Below are 15,365 nucleotides of genomic sequence, written 5' to 3' on the forward strand. Positions count from 1 at the left end.
CTCTATCAGAGTGTTTTTCTTTTTAGCATATGATTTTGAAATAATTGTACATTCACAGAAAGCTCCAAAAACTGTTCAGAGAAGTCCCATGTACTCTTTACCCAATGGTTGTATTTTACACAACTAGGGAGCAATATCAGCACCAGGATAGTAACATTGGTCAGTGTATGGGGCAGGCACTGTGTCATTTGCCTGTGAGTGTCTGTTTGTGTGGTCACCATGCAATCAATCTAGATGCAGGGCTGTCCCATCACCCAGGCCTCTTGTACTCAAAGCTCACCCTCCTCAACCTCCCTACCTGGCAACTACCACTCTGTTTCCATCTCTATAATTTTGTCATTTTGAGAATGTCATATAAATGGAATCATACATTATGCATCCTTTTGAGATTGGCTTTTTTCACTCACCCTAATGCCCTTGAGATTTATTCAAGTTGCTCATACAAATAGTTTGTTTCTTTGTATTGCTAGCGGTATTCCCCAGTACAAAAGTGACATAATTGTTTAGCTCGTCACCTACTGAAGAACATCTGGGGTTTTCCCACGTTTGAGTTATTATCAATAAAGCTTCTATGAACACTTCTGCACAGGTTCTTGTGTAGATAAAAATTTTTTCCTCTCTGGGAAAAATGTCCAGTAAAAATAGACCCTGCTGGGTGGAGTGGCAAATATGGTTAGCTCCTAAAAATCTGCCAGATTCTCTTCCACATAGCAATATAGTGGTTGTTCCCACCAGCAATCTGTGAGAGGCCCAGCTCCTCTGCACTGGTAGTTTTTACTTTAGTTGTTTTAATAGGTGTCCTGATAACTCATCTTGGTCTCAATGACTGGTGATGTTGGCATCTTTACATGTACTCACTTGCTGTCTACAGACTCTTGGTGGAAAGCTGCTTCTAACCCTTGGTCCAATTTCTAGGTGGGTTGTTTTGGAGCTCTTTAAAGTATTGACTTTTGAGAATTCTTTATATTTTCTGGATATATAGCCTTTATCAGATTTATGTTTTGCAAATGCTTTCTCCAAGTCTCCAATTGTATTTTTTTTCAATTATATTTTCTTATTCAGGATCTTTCACAGAAAAACAAAATAGTAATTTTGATTAAATCCAATTTATAGATTTCTTTCTTTGTGAATTGTACTTTTGGTATCATGTCTAAGAACTTTGTGCCACATAATAGGTCCCAAAGAATTTCTCCCAGCTTCTTCTAAAATTTTTACCATTTCACATTTAAATCTATGATCTATCATGAGTTAATTTTGGCATACCAGTGTTAGGCTGAGTTTAATTTTTTTTCTTCCTATTAATGACCAATTTCTTCAGTGCTGATTTTTGAAGACATTTCCTTCTCCACTGACTTGTTTTTGAACTTTTGCTAAAAATCAGTTGATTGTACTTTTCTGTGCGCATTTCTGAGTTTTTTATTCTGTTCGATTGCATGCATCTTTCTTCTTGCCAATACCACACTGTCATGATTACTGCAGCTATATAATAAATCTTAATGTCTGGTTGAATGATTCCTACCACGTGACTCCTTTTTAAAAATTGTTTTTTAGTTATTCTAATTACTTTGCCACTTCATATTAATTTTAGAATAGTATTTCCTATAGCTACAAATTTTATAATAATCTTTCCTATTGCTGAGATTTTGGTAGGAATCACATTAAACTTAGAGACCCATTGGGAGAAAACTGATATTTTTACTTTGTTGAAACTATTCCAACCCACGAATTCAGCACATATCTCCATTTATTTAGAGCTTTAACTTCTTCCCTTAGTATTTTTGGCATACAAATCCTGTACATATTTACTCAATTTTCAACTATATATTTCTGCTGAGTGATTGCAAATGGTATTATGGCTTAAATTCTGGTTTTCACATGTTTGTTACTATTCCATAGAAATAGAATTGGGGGACTGGTGTTTTAGCTCAGTGTTAGAGCACTTGCCTAGCACGTGTGAGGCACTGAGTTTGATCCTCAGCACCACATGAAAATAAATATATAAAATAAAGGTATTGTACCCATCTACAACTAAAAGAAAATATTTAAATTAAAAGAAATAGAATTGCGGTGAGGGTTAGGAGATGTTCAAAGACACAAAATTTCAGTTAGAAGGAATAAGTTCAAAATATTTATATTACATCTTGATGACTATAGATAATAACAATGTATTGTATACTTGAAAATTGCTAGGAGAGTAGAATTTAAGTATTCTCACTATAAGATAAATATGGGAAGTAATTAAAATGTTAATTAGCTTGATTTAGCCATCCCATGGTTTATTCACATATTGAAACATTGTGACATACACCATAAACATATACAATTATTTGACATTTAAAAAATACATTTGTACTGTTTAAGCTATTAAAATAAAATAAATTGGGGCTGGAGTTGTAGAACACTTGCCTAGCTTGTGTGAGGCACTGGGTTCAATCCTCACCACAACATAAAAATAAAGACATCATATCCATATACAACTAAAAAATTTTTTTTAAATACAATAAATCAATTGCTTTTCATTCTATCCTGAATGAAATTCTATCCTTTGTGAACTTGCTTAATGGTCTCTGAGCTGTTGTCATCTTCATTGGTGTTTTATAGATTTCTTGGTTATTTCCTATATAGGTGATGTCATTTGCAAACTGAGATGGTTTTATTCTTCCTTTCTGACTTGTTCACATTGATGCTCAAAATGTCCCCTTTCTGAATAATGGGAGTCTTTAAGGTTGGGTCCATTTGGCATGACCTTGCCTTTGCTTCCTTACTATGTGATATGGTCCAGGGGCATCCGGTACATTTCCTGCTGAGACCCAGGATTTCTCCAGAAAGCACTGGCTCCTCTTGTGGGGAGTAGCATTTAGGACAATAGTATGCACTGAGGGCTACAACAGCACCTTTAACTTCTGTCCCTGCTGGACTGTGATGGCTGATGAGCTCTTCAGTACTCTCTTCTTAGTCAGTAATACCCAGCAGGTGCTCAGTACTAGTTTTTAGATGAGTAAAGAAAAGAATGAACATTTGTGTTCTTTTAATCTGCTCAAAATTTAGTGCTTGGTGAATTTTAATCATTTTGGTTCAGAGTAGCCAGTTAACTGCTGCTTGTGGCAAGCCTAAAATGCCTATTTGAGAAATGGGACCAGGGACTAAGAAAAAATACCTCACAACTTAAGGAACTGCACTGTAATTCTCTAGGAAGACAGATGGAGGCAATTGGGTTTTATGTCACCATGTGACGTTTGTCATGGAAATGAACAGCATGATCATTGACAATGCTAAGAAGTAGACACAGTTGGGGAAAATGGCTGCCACCCTTTTTTCTTTTTTATTTCTTTTTTCTGTTTTTATTTTCATGTGGGATACTTAGGAACTGAGTGATATTACTTAAATATATTTCCTGCCTATTTCTCACAGGTGGTTCTCACAGTTAATAAGGTGTTGTTTTTTTTAAGAGAGAGAGAATTTTTTAATATTTATTTTTTAGTTTTCGGCGGACACAACATCTTTGTTTGTATGTAGTGCTGAGGATCAAACCTGGGCCACACGCATGCCAGGCCAGCGCGCTACTGCTTGAGCCATATCCCCAGCCCTAATAAGGTGTTCTTATAATAAGACTTTCTCTAGAAGTCCTCTTTAAATTATGTATAGCTAAATTTGGGGCATATCACCATTCACTCAGGCAAGTCTGAAGTTACCTGCTTATTTTCTCATTTGAGACACATCATAAATGTTTATAACAAAGGGTTTTATAAAGCTTTTTCAGGAAGAGTTCAAATTCAGCAGCTCTTGAGAAAAAAAATATATTCTCTCTAAAGGAAACTGTTTTCATTAATCTCCAATGGCTAGACCCAGGCCTCTTGGTTTTGCCTCTGGTTAACCAGGCTTGGCTTTTGGGGTCTGTCTGGGTGGAAAGGAAACCCCCTAAGTCCAGCTTACATAGCTAGAATGGCATGGTGACCCCGAGGTTCCTTGTGTTGTGGTGCAGTCCTCCTTCTGGTTCAGGCCGAATCTGGGGCTTCCTTTAACCCAGTGGCACTGCACCCTCCTACATGTCCTTGCCTATTTCTTCGTCATCATACCATATTCCAGGACTGGGTAGAGCCTCTGGGAGTCAGGTGTGAGACCTGGGGACAGGGGGCAGGAGGTGCCTAAGATGCAGCATGTGATTGCCAGAACAAAAGTTTGTAGGGCATGCTATTTCTAGAGTCTGGCCTTACTCCTCTGGGGACAGAAAAGGTAGCATGGAGATTGAGGACAAGAGATTTGAAGGGAAGTTGAAACATCTGGAGTGTGTGACTGGGTTAGAGTCTTCATTCTTCACTCTCTTTGGAGGAATTCTGTCACTTCTAAGCTTCAGTTTCCTGTCTATGAAGTGGAGACAATGACAGTAGCTAACCAGTTTTGAGTTTTGAGTATTTGCTAGATATTACATAAATCACTGATTTTTAAAATATTGTCTCATGTAATTTTTCTACCAGTACTAAGAGACAGGTATGTTATCCCCATTACTCAGGACCTGGGGATTAGAGCCACCATTCAAGCAGCTTGTGCAATGTCACAGTGTCATACAGCTAGGCAGTGTTGGAGAAGGGGCTCCTGCAGGGGTGTCTCTGGATCTAAAACCTTGGTGTCCACTGTGAAAGAATTTGAGTCCTTGTGGGGTTGCTGTGAGGACTAGATGAGAGAATATGCACAGAGCTTTTAGCAATTTGCAGGCCCTTAGGAAGTGTCCAGAAAGGCTTCTTCTCATCTCTCCTGCCAGGAGGGCAGAGCAGAGGCTTGGTTGAGGAAAGTCAAGAGGGAATGAGCTTGGTGTCCTCCAAGGAACTGCATCAACCCCAGGAGGAAGAAGGATGTGGAAAGACTGGGAGGCCAGGCCTCAGGGAGATGGGCCCCAGACCAGCAGACTCATGGCTGTGGTTGTCTGTGTGGAAATCTCTAAGAACTTTGAAAGAAACATGGGGGTCTGTTTCCCAGCCATGGCTAACAGTTCAGCTGCATGGATGGCCAGCATCTTTGGAAAAACCCACAGCACAGATATAAACAGTGCAGGGTCTCCTGGTCACAGCCCAGCCTGGGAAGGCAGCTCTGCTTGGTGGCCAGGAAGTCCATTTTACACTTTTACAGTTGAGTTTAGGGGCCCAGGATTTTGAACATCTCCCAGCTTTGTTTATAAATTAGTTTGCACTTGTTGGATGCTGTTCCACTGCCCTGCAGGACTGTGTCCATGGCCACAGAGAGCAGTGGGGCCAGCTGGTAGGACAGCAGAGGGCCCAACAGGCACGCCATTCACACATTCCAGAAAGGTCTGTCACAATCACTTCCAGAAAGAAAAAAGCCACTGAAAGAGAATTTGACTTTCCATTCGGATTCCTTCTGTCTTCATTGTTGACCGAGTTTTGTCCTGGAGCATGACGCTGACTACCTGCCGCTTGGGGAGCCCTCATTTTCTAGGAGGCAGCGAGAGGCACCACAGTCACTAAGATGAGCTGTCACACTTGAGGCGGGAATCAGCATCGGCCTTTGCAGGTGCTCCCATCTCTGCAGGCACAGCTTTGTCACTTAGTAATCAAAAGGAGTTTAACAAAAGAGTGGAACTCTTGGCAATAATTATGCTCCTTCAAAGAGGAGCTAATGCAGAGACAGACGTGAAAGGTGGAGAACATTCAAAAAAGCAATTTGCTCCGCTCGTAATTTTCGAGTATTCCTCTGCGGTTATTTGCTTTTAGAAAAGTGCTAGCTCTTTCATAGCTGCTGCTGCTGATGCTTGATCCTGCCACTAAGACATAATCCCATGCGGATGGAGTCCCGCAGAGCCTGGGTCAAGTGCTCTGCCCATGCCCCTTTATCTGCACAGGAAAGAAAGACTCCGGAGTACCTTGTTCTGAAGAAAGTAGGATGTGGAGAGAAGCTGTGGCTGCAATGTGAACTGCCAGCCTCCAGCTTTCCTGCCTCAGCCTATGTCATCCAAGTTGGTGGGGAGCATCTCTGGCCACAGGTGCATGACTGTAAGTCCTGCACCTTAACCCTCTAGCATTCACTGCATTGGCCGCAGCACTGGTCTTTACATTCCATCAATTTGGTGAAAAGTGTCTTCCCTTCCATAGCCGTATTCTTTTAATTTGAATTGAATTGGGTTTTGTTTTATTCCATTGATTTATAAACTGAACTTACCTCAACTTTGTCTGATGTTTACAGAGCATCTCAGGGAGAAAGGGGCTCCCACGAGGGTCCATCTGGAGAGGCTCTTTTCGATGCCCCCCCCTTTTAACACTGGGTGAGTTCCTTTGTTTAAGAAGCTAAAAGACTAAAAAATGTATATTTCACACATTTTTTATTCGGTCTTGTTTCTTTTTCAGGAAAAAAATCTTGGCTGGAAATTTTTGTGTATAGACCTCAGCTCTATGTAGTCCTTCCTCGTTCCTGCCCTCCTCTTGTGATTGTCCACACCAAGAATTTGGCATGGCCATTTATTTGTGCTTTGTACTAGAATTAATTAGTTACAATAACAAAAGAAAAGTAAAAATGGACCAAAATGCTATTTAGATTAGCTGGGACTTTTAAGAAACACTGCTATAAATAAGAAATATAGTTCTTCTGGTCAAAAGCCCTGATGAATGCATCTTTCATCTGTTCTATCAGCGGTTACCCTATAAGCTCCTTTCTTTTCCATCCCTCCTCCTAGGCAGGATCTGTTCTCCTAGAGGAAAGGACCAGTTCTGTGCATGACACAGGAACAGGTGATAAGGAAGGCCAGGGACAGGCCTTTGGGACATCATCTCACTCTGTCTCCTGTGCACGTCAGGAGGCCATTTTAGGTAGTAGATCGAAGTTTCTGGTCATTCGGTGACTTTCATCTTATAATTCGGAGGTCTGGCTATGTGTGTACAGCAGTCTGCTGACTGAGATTTTATAAAGTGTTTAATTTGCAGCCCCACATTGGGCGGTTTTTGACATGTATTGTTCTCACTCCCTGCATCCAATAACAAGATTCATACTTGTAAAATATCAGTGAGTGGCTTAGACAGCCCCATTCACATCTTACCTTATTTGCACTTCATAAGGCTTTTTGATGTCAGTATTTTGTCCCCATTTTATAGATGGGAAAACCAAGTGATAAACCTGAGGGAACAAAATCAGGGACATATTAGATTCTAGTTCCATTACTCAACCCAGGGTGCATTGTCTGGTTGCTTAAAGAGCCTCTGTATTAACAAGAGACTTGGATAACTCAACCCAGGTTCATTTATAGTGTTCACTTCCTTTCAGCCATAATCATCTTGTTCTGGTGAGAAAACAAGGTATTTTCCCTGTAGAACTCTTTGGGCTGTCATTCTAAGGCAGTCTGTGTTTTGCTTCCAGATACCAGGCCACTCAGGGAACTGGGCTGGGAGAAGATGAATAAATGAACGAACCTGAGCTCAGGTCTCTTTTCTGCTTTTATTTGGAGACCAGCAATGTACTCCTTGGGTAGGGGAATGTGCCTCTCTGCTTCTCTTCTGATGGTCCACTGAAGTTTCTTTCTGCTGCTGGGGGCCAGGCAGACCAGGGTACTTACCCAGCACCCATGCTCCTGGAAGCAGTCAGGAAGGCCCAAATCAGGCCCAAGTTTGGGAGAGAGTTGGTTGTGCTGCCTGACCTGCAGGAGCCCCTGGCCAGAGCTCCCATGGAAGGTGAGACTCCTGCATGGGTGAGTTAGCAGAAGTGAGGGTGATGTTTCCTCCCACGTTACCTACAGCAAAACGGGCTCAGTTCTGAACTCTTACTATCTTTAGAGTCAGAGAATTGGGTCTGTCTTCCCACTCTGAAATGCATCATATTTTATCCTGGAGCAGCTGTCACTGGGACAGCTGTGGTCAGATCCCCATGTCAGTGATAGGGGCTAGGTACTTGGCTTATCATTCCTCCAAAATCCCATCCACCTGTGGAACTTCATCCAGCTGTGTTTATCTCTTATGAGATACCTCCTTGTGTGTGTGTGTGTGTGTTTTGAGATACCTCCTTGTGTGTTTTTTGTTTGTTTGTTTTTTAATTTTCTAGCAATTTAATTTATTTTTATTATTTTTTTATTATCTACATATGACATTACAATGATCTTGGCAATTCATACATTTGGGTATAATTTCTCATTTTTCTAATTGTACTTGTGTGGGTTTTTTTGTTTTTGTTTTTGTTTTTTTGAGATACCTCTTTGTGTGGTTTTTTTTTTTTTGGTCTTTTTTTAATTTTTTTTTTTTTTTAGTTGTAGTTGGACACAATACCTTTATTTTTTATTTATTTATTTTTAATGCGGTGTGAGGGTCGAACCCAGGGCCTCAAACGTGTGAGGCGAGCGCTCTACCACTGTGCCACAACCTCAGCCCCTCTCCTTGTGTTTTAATGATCACATTTCACATCGTCCTTTCCCTGGATGGTATCATACACATAGTATGCACTCCATTCCTATTTACTGAAAGGGAAAATTACTTTTCTACTTACTAGGGTTCCAAGTATTAAAATATAGTTGCAAGTTCAGAGAGGAGTAGCCAGAGCAAATATGTGAGTGTGAAAACCTAAATAGTTTCTTATTTTTTTGCATTTCACTTAACATAGTTATTTTTTAATGTACTCTTTTTAAAAAATACCTTTATTTGTTTATTTATTTATTTATTTTTATGTGATGCTGAGGATCAGACCCAGTGCCTCACACCTGTGAGGCAAGCACTGAGCCCCAGCCCCAGCCCCATACTTAACACAATTATTGATTGTATGCTTTTGTTTATCACGTTCTCTGCTTTAAAAACCAGGGAACATTGTGGATATGACAAAATGTGTGAATTTGAGTGTATTTCAAATCCACGGGACTTATGGGATATCTTACCTCCATTTGCATCTCTAGTTAAGAGTTGATCATTAATATGGAAGAGTTGTACAAAGGTGAATTCATACAAATCTAACTGTATCTTTTCCATATACTCGCTATTATGAAATTAACTACACCTGCCATAGGAAATGATCCCTGCATATACTACACTGAAGTGTTTTGCAAGGCATGGACCTCTAAGGCAACATACTGGCAGAAGGCTTTCTGTCTCTAGTCTCCCTTCTCTGGAAAGTGCAATGTATCTTTACAGAATAATGACAGCTCTCAGATTTGATGGCTGCCTTTCCCCTAGGTGCCTGCTTACCTAGGACTTCTGGGGACCAAGTGATAAACCTGAGGGAACAAAATCAGGGACATATTAGATTCATACATTCTGTTAATGAACACAACTCCACTTGTCATTTATGTTGGTTTGAAATTATGGGAAACAGGTTTCCCAGATTCTTTCCTCACTTGCTTTCTAAATGTCTTTCATCCCAGAGTCACTCACTGGTGGACAGCAAGTGTTTACTTCCTGACTCAGTAAACATGTCACTGTGGTACCTTAACATTTATCCAGTATCCAGGGCCTCGTGATTGCCAAAACTCCTTGGAAGCAATTTTAGTTCTTGTAATTATATAGCTAAGGCAAGTTCATCAGTTCCGAAGTTGTCTGCCTTGAACTTGCTATTAAAGTGGGGCTTGAGATCTAGATTATACTCAGAACATTGAGCTTTAGAACCAACCCATTAAAAAGTTGTTTTGTTGAAATGGGGAATATTTTAAATGTTCTAATTTTTTAAGGACTTAAAAACAAATGTTCTACGTTTTCCTGCTCTCTTATTTTTTTAATGTATTTGAATGTCAGTTAAAACTAATCAAATGTTACTTTAGCATTTGTAATAGTAAAACTACAGACTCAAATTATGCTTTTATATGTTATGGGCTAAGTTCTTCTTTTACTGGACATTATTGAATTTGCATCATAATATATAATTCAGTACTTGTATTACCCTTCCTAGTTTGTGTTTAAAGTGCCAAAGATCAAAATACTTACTGGTAACTAAAGATGATTTATCTTTTTATGGAAGCCAAAGGATGGTTTCATTGCAAATTTTGCAGCACCCCATGGAAACTTCTGAACCCCTCCTGAAACTCCTCCCTTTGCCCACAAATACTTCTAAGGGAAAGTTATTAAAGTACTTTCTGTCACTTCCCCTAGTATATAAATAACTCAACATAAGCTCCATGGGCCCCAAACAGTATATTCTTGGTTGAGTTATTTTCCCTTCCACTCTCAGTCACAGGCCTGAGAACCCAAATAGTCACTCAGTAGACAGTAAACAAAAGTATTTGGGTTCTGCTCCTATTCTCCTATAAATGTATGCTCTGACTTTTCCTTCCTGGTCTGGAGGTCCTTCAACTACCCACTGAACTGTTTCTACTAACCATAAATCCTGTGCTTTCCAGGATTATTATGTTAATGTCATATTTCTGAAAACGGATGATCTATTGTGGCATGAGGAACATGACATCACCTGGAAATGGGTAGCAGGAAGCTCCACCATACACTCCCCAGCAAGGTGGCCCTACCTTTGTATGCCCAAGTGTGATCTAGGCATCCACCTCCAGGGTGGCTTTCCTCCAAAGAAATGTTTTTAATTAGTGCTAATGGTCAGAGACCCCCAGGTAGTTTCTCTCTGCCTAAGGCTTCGACTTTTCTGAATTAGAGAACAATTACTTTGTCCCGTACCTCATGCATGTGTTGGAATCAAGTGAAGAATGTTCAGAAGCTTGACAAGTTCCTACTGAAGACTGTCATCCTTCACTGAATAGCAGTGTTTTCTTTGTTAGTGAATCTCAGTTGTTAAGTCAACAGACTGAGTTCTCTCTTGTGAAAACCAGGGACAAATGGTAATAGTTAAGTGATCCTCTAACGTGTTATTTTTTAATTTTTTAAAAATTATCAGTGGACCTTTATTTTATTTATATGTGGTGCTAAGAATCGAACCCAGTGCCTCACACATGCTAGGCAAGCGTTCTATCACTGAGCTACAACCCCAGCCCCTCTAATGTGTTCTTTATAAACCCAACATTCTAGTTTTCTGAGCTGTAGTTCATTTCACACATATTGAACTGAGATTTTCCTTATTATTTTTATTACCAAGTCATGGAATTAGAAGTTAGAATTATGAGGTTCTATTTTTAAATATAGAATTAAAATGGAGGAAGACTAAGGAAATGATTTTATATAAAGCCATATGTACATTTCTATAAAGTAAAAGGAAAATTTCTCTGGCTGAATACTGTAATTTTCCTGTAAATTCAATGTAAGTTTTAAATGAATTCGCTGGAATTATGTTCTAACAAAGCTGAGTGGTTCATATTATGGTCAAAGTATTGAATTTTGCTACCATAATTACTTAGCATGCCCTTGCATTCCTTTAGAACACTATTCTTCTGATAACAAAAGTAATACTTGTTTACAGTACAAAGGTTGGAAAATATTTTAAAATACATAATTCAAAAGAAACTAACTTGACTCTCCCTCCTTAGAGGCCGAGCGAGGCTGCATGCTTCATGCACACATGCAGGACATGTCATGTGTACAGTTGTTTTCTCGGCGCCCAGAAGAATACACTTTTTCATCCCAAATGGATGCTGTTACCTGTGCTTTTTGAATCTGTGTCAGCACATTGTTGAAGTCTAGTAACAGAAATTTGACTCAAAATAGGTTTTAAATTGACTGAGGTGTGGTATCCCTGAAATAGGATGTGCAGAGGCAGGCTGGCTGCAGGATGGGTGGTTGGTTGGTGGGCTCTGCCAGGCTGTCAGAGACCCAAGGACCTTCTGTTCTCCCTGTCCTTCTACCCACATTGTTAGCTTCATTTGAAGGTCATATCCTCATAGCTATAAAATTGTCACCATGAACACCAGGGACAAATGACCATGTCCAATCCTGATGTTGAGAAAGGCGGCCCCCTTACCCTGCAGGCTGCCTGGGCAAGTGTGGCTGCCACAGGAAAGCTGGGTGCTCTAGGCACGTGCTGCTGTGCTGTCACCAAAAAAAAAAAAAAAAAAAAAAAAAGTTTCTTTTCTTAAAGCATCACAACAGTTACCAGGACTCAAAATTGATATGAATGTTTTTAGATATTTTATTTACATTTAAAAAATCAGTTTCCTTTGTAAAAACTCTTTTTTTAGAACAATTTGGAGAGAAAACAAGAATAGTTTTATGGGGAACTAATTCTCATCTATCTAAAATTGTCCAAAGATTTAGCATTTTTGTGTTGTCTTCTTTTTAACAACAACAAAAAAAATAATGTTTTTTATGAATAGTGACTTAAACATATTCAGAAATTAAAAGCTAACAGAAAAAAACTTAAAAATAAAAACCTTAATAGAGGTAAATTGTAATGTTTCCAATTGCTCTTTTTATAAAGAGAATTATAGTTATACATCGTATTTGGGTCATCGAGACAGAATTATACATGAACAGAACTCAATTTCAGTTCATGTCCCCCTTTTTCCCTTTCCTCCTCCCTTTCCCTGTCCTCCTTCTGTTACTCTATTGATATTCCTTTCACTCATCCATTTGTTTATTTTTTTAAATATTTTTTGTAGTTGTAGATGTAAATAGCTCCATTTATTTATTTATTTATTTATTTATCTATTTATTTATTTATTTATTTATTTATTTTTGTGGTGCTGAGAATCGAACCCAGTGCCTCACACATGCCAGTGAGGTGCTCTACCACTGAGCCACAACCCCAGCCCCATTTGTTTATTTTTGATTGGTTTTTTCTACTTATACATAAAGGAGAAATTCCCTGGGTGTGTTTATATATGCACATAGGATTCTTTTTAAACATTCATTCTGTATTTCCTCACCTTTCCCATCCTTCCATTCTCTTCTTCAATCTCCTTCTTCTTCTCCACTGATCTTCCCTGCATCTTTATGATCTCCTATTCTCCTCTTCTTATTTCCTTCTTTTCCTCTAGCTTCCACATGAGAGGAAATTTTTATGTACTTTTAAGTTTTCAAGATCCTTGAAACAATGTAACAAATAATATAGAGAATTAATGGGTATTTTACAAGACTAATTCTGAGAAATAATAAACATATTTGAAATTACTATGGTGAAAATCAGATGTTAAAGCAAAAAGTTGTATATTCCATTTTTAAATTATGCTATTAAATGTGTATAACTTCATGTATAGTAAATATTCATATTTAATTTTAGGTGCCAATGTAACATACACTAAAATAAAATGGAACAATTTCTATGGTTCTATAAAAGAACCTATAAAGGAGTCATAAATAATTATAGTACAACTCTTTTGAAATACTTTTATGGTACTAAAAATTGAAAACTTCCTAATAGGGAATTTTTCCTAAATGAGACATGAAATAAATTAGCCATAGAGACCTAGAGTGTAATCTGTCCTGTGGGAGCCCTGAGTGAGCAGTCTCTCCTTAAGCTAATCACATCGGTTACAATGTTTAAAAGCCAAGAAGTTTTGAAAAACCTCTCAAAAGGTAACAGAAAGGAAAAGGTTGTTATTACATTGAATTCCTCATGAAAAGTTACTAGGTTTGCACGTCCAGTTCTAGAAGGGCTCTGACTGGGATCAAAAAAACAAATAAGCAGAGCTCTTCCTGCTGGTGCAGTCCACTGGGTGCCCTGGGGTCTCTGGTCCACTGGAGATAAGAGCATAGATGAAATGATGTTTCTGTGTTCAGAATGGATCTTGCCTTCCTTGTCCAACTCACCAGCTGGACAGCAGTTTACCCATGTTCACAGTTTATATTTTTTAGCAAATTCTACCTCCCCCACTCATCTCTTTAACTAGCAAAAAGGATACAGAATCCTAACAGAAGCAAAGGACACTGAGGGGCCCCATTTCAATGAAAAGTTGCTTGGATTTATGGACATGTGTCTTTATTATTTGCTTTGCTTTTTATTTTTATTAATTTATTTATTTATTTTTACATTTGCATTTTTTTATTGGTTGTTCAAAACATTACAAAGCTCATGACATATCATCTTTCATACATTTGATTCACTTGGGTTATGAACTCCCATTTTTACCCCAAATACAAATTGCAGAATCACATCGGTTACACATCCACATTTTTACATAATGCCATATTAGTGACTGTTGTATTCTGCTATCTTTCCTATCCCCTACTATCCCCTCTCCCTTCCCCTCCCATCTTCTCTCTCTACCCCATCTGCTGTTATTCGATTCTCTCCCTTGTTTTTCTTTTTCCCCCTTTCCCCTCACAACCTCTTATATGTAATTTTGTGTAACAATGAGGGTCTCCTTCCATTTCCATGCAATTTCCCTTCTCTCTCCCTTTCTCTCCCACCACTCGTCTCTGTTTAATGTTAATCTTTTCCTCATGCTCTTCCTCCCTGCTCTGTTCTTAGTTGTTCTCCTTATATCAAAGAAGACATTTGGCATTTGTATTTTAGGGATTGGCTAGCTTCACTTAGCATAATCTGCTCTAATGCCATCCATTTCCCTCCAAATTCCATGATTTTGTCATTTTTTAGTGCTGTGTAATACTCCATTGTGTATAAATGCCACATTTTTTTATTCATTCATCTATTGAGGGGCATCTAGGTTGGTTCCACAGTCTTACTATTGTGAATTGTGCTGCTATGAACATTGTTATGGCAGTATCCCTATAGTACGCTCTTTTAAGGTCTTCAGGGAATAGTCCGAGAAGGGCGATAGCTGGGTCAAATGGTGGTTCCATTCCCAGCTTTCCCAGGAATCTCCATACTGCTTTCCAAATTGGCCGCACCAATTTGCAGTCCCACCAGCAGTGTACAAGTGTACCCTTTTTCCCACATCCTCGCCAGCACTTGTTGTTGTTTGACTTCATAATGGCTGCCAATCTTACTGGAGTGAGATGGTATCTTAGGGTGGTTTTGATTTGCATTTCTCTGACTGCTAGCGATGGTGAGCATTTTTTCATGTACTTGTTGATTGATTGTATGTCCTCCTCTGAGAAGTGTCTGTTCAGGTCCTTGGCCCATTTGTTGATTAGGTTATTTGTTATCTTATTGTTTAATTTTTTGAGTTCTTTGTATACTCTGGATATTAGGGCTCTATCTGAAGTGTGAGGAGTAAAAATTTGTTTCCAGGATGTAGGCTCCCTATTTACCTCTCTTATTGTTTCTCTTGCTGAGAAAAAACTTTTTAGTTTAAGTAGGTCCCATTTGTTTATTCTTGTTATTAACTCTTGGGCTATGGGTGTCTTATTAAGGAATTTGGAGCCCGACCCCACAATATGTAGATCGGAGCCAATGTTTTCTTCTATCAGATGCAGAGTCTCTGATTTGATATCAAGCTCTTTGATCCATTTTGAGATAACTTTTGTGCATGGCGAGAGAAAGGGTTTCAGCTTCATTCTGTTGCATATGGATTTCCAGTTTTCCCAGCACCATTTGTTGAAGATGCTATCCTTCCTCCATTGCATGCTTTTAGCCCCTTTATCAAATATAAGAAACTT

General features: G+C 38.9%; 2 protein-coding genes across 5 annotated transcripts in view; both read left to right on the forward strand.

Annotated features, from left to right (window-relative positions):
• The window catches only part of LOC144368757 (Fc receptor-like protein 3), a 611,935-nt gene that overhangs the window by 334,691 nt on the left and 261,879 nt on the right, over window positions 1-15,365 (forward strand).
• Window positions 1-15,365, forward strand: part of LOC144368452 (protein sidekick-1-like) — a 270,988-nt gene that overhangs the window by 234,790 nt on the left and 20,833 nt on the right. The window contains exon 5 of one of the 4 annotated variants that reach the window (XM_078027330.1): window positions 6,196-6,274. The exons of the other annotated variants lie outside the window; for them this stretch is intronic. Coding sequence (XP_077883456.1) covers window positions 6,196-6,268 — 73 coding nt within the window. The 3' untranslated portion in view covers window positions 6,269-6,274. The remainder of the gene's footprint in view (window positions 1-6,195; window positions 6,275-15,365) is intronic. 4 annotated transcript variants of the gene reach the window in all.

The sequence above is a fragment of the Ictidomys tridecemlineatus genome, chromosome 11 (assembly GCF_052094955.1).
Source record: "Ictidomys tridecemlineatus isolate mIctTri1 chromosome 11, mIctTri1.hap1, whole genome shotgun sequence".
NCBI lineage: Eukaryota > Metazoa > Chordata > Mammalia > Rodentia > Sciuridae > Ictidomys > Ictidomys tridecemlineatus.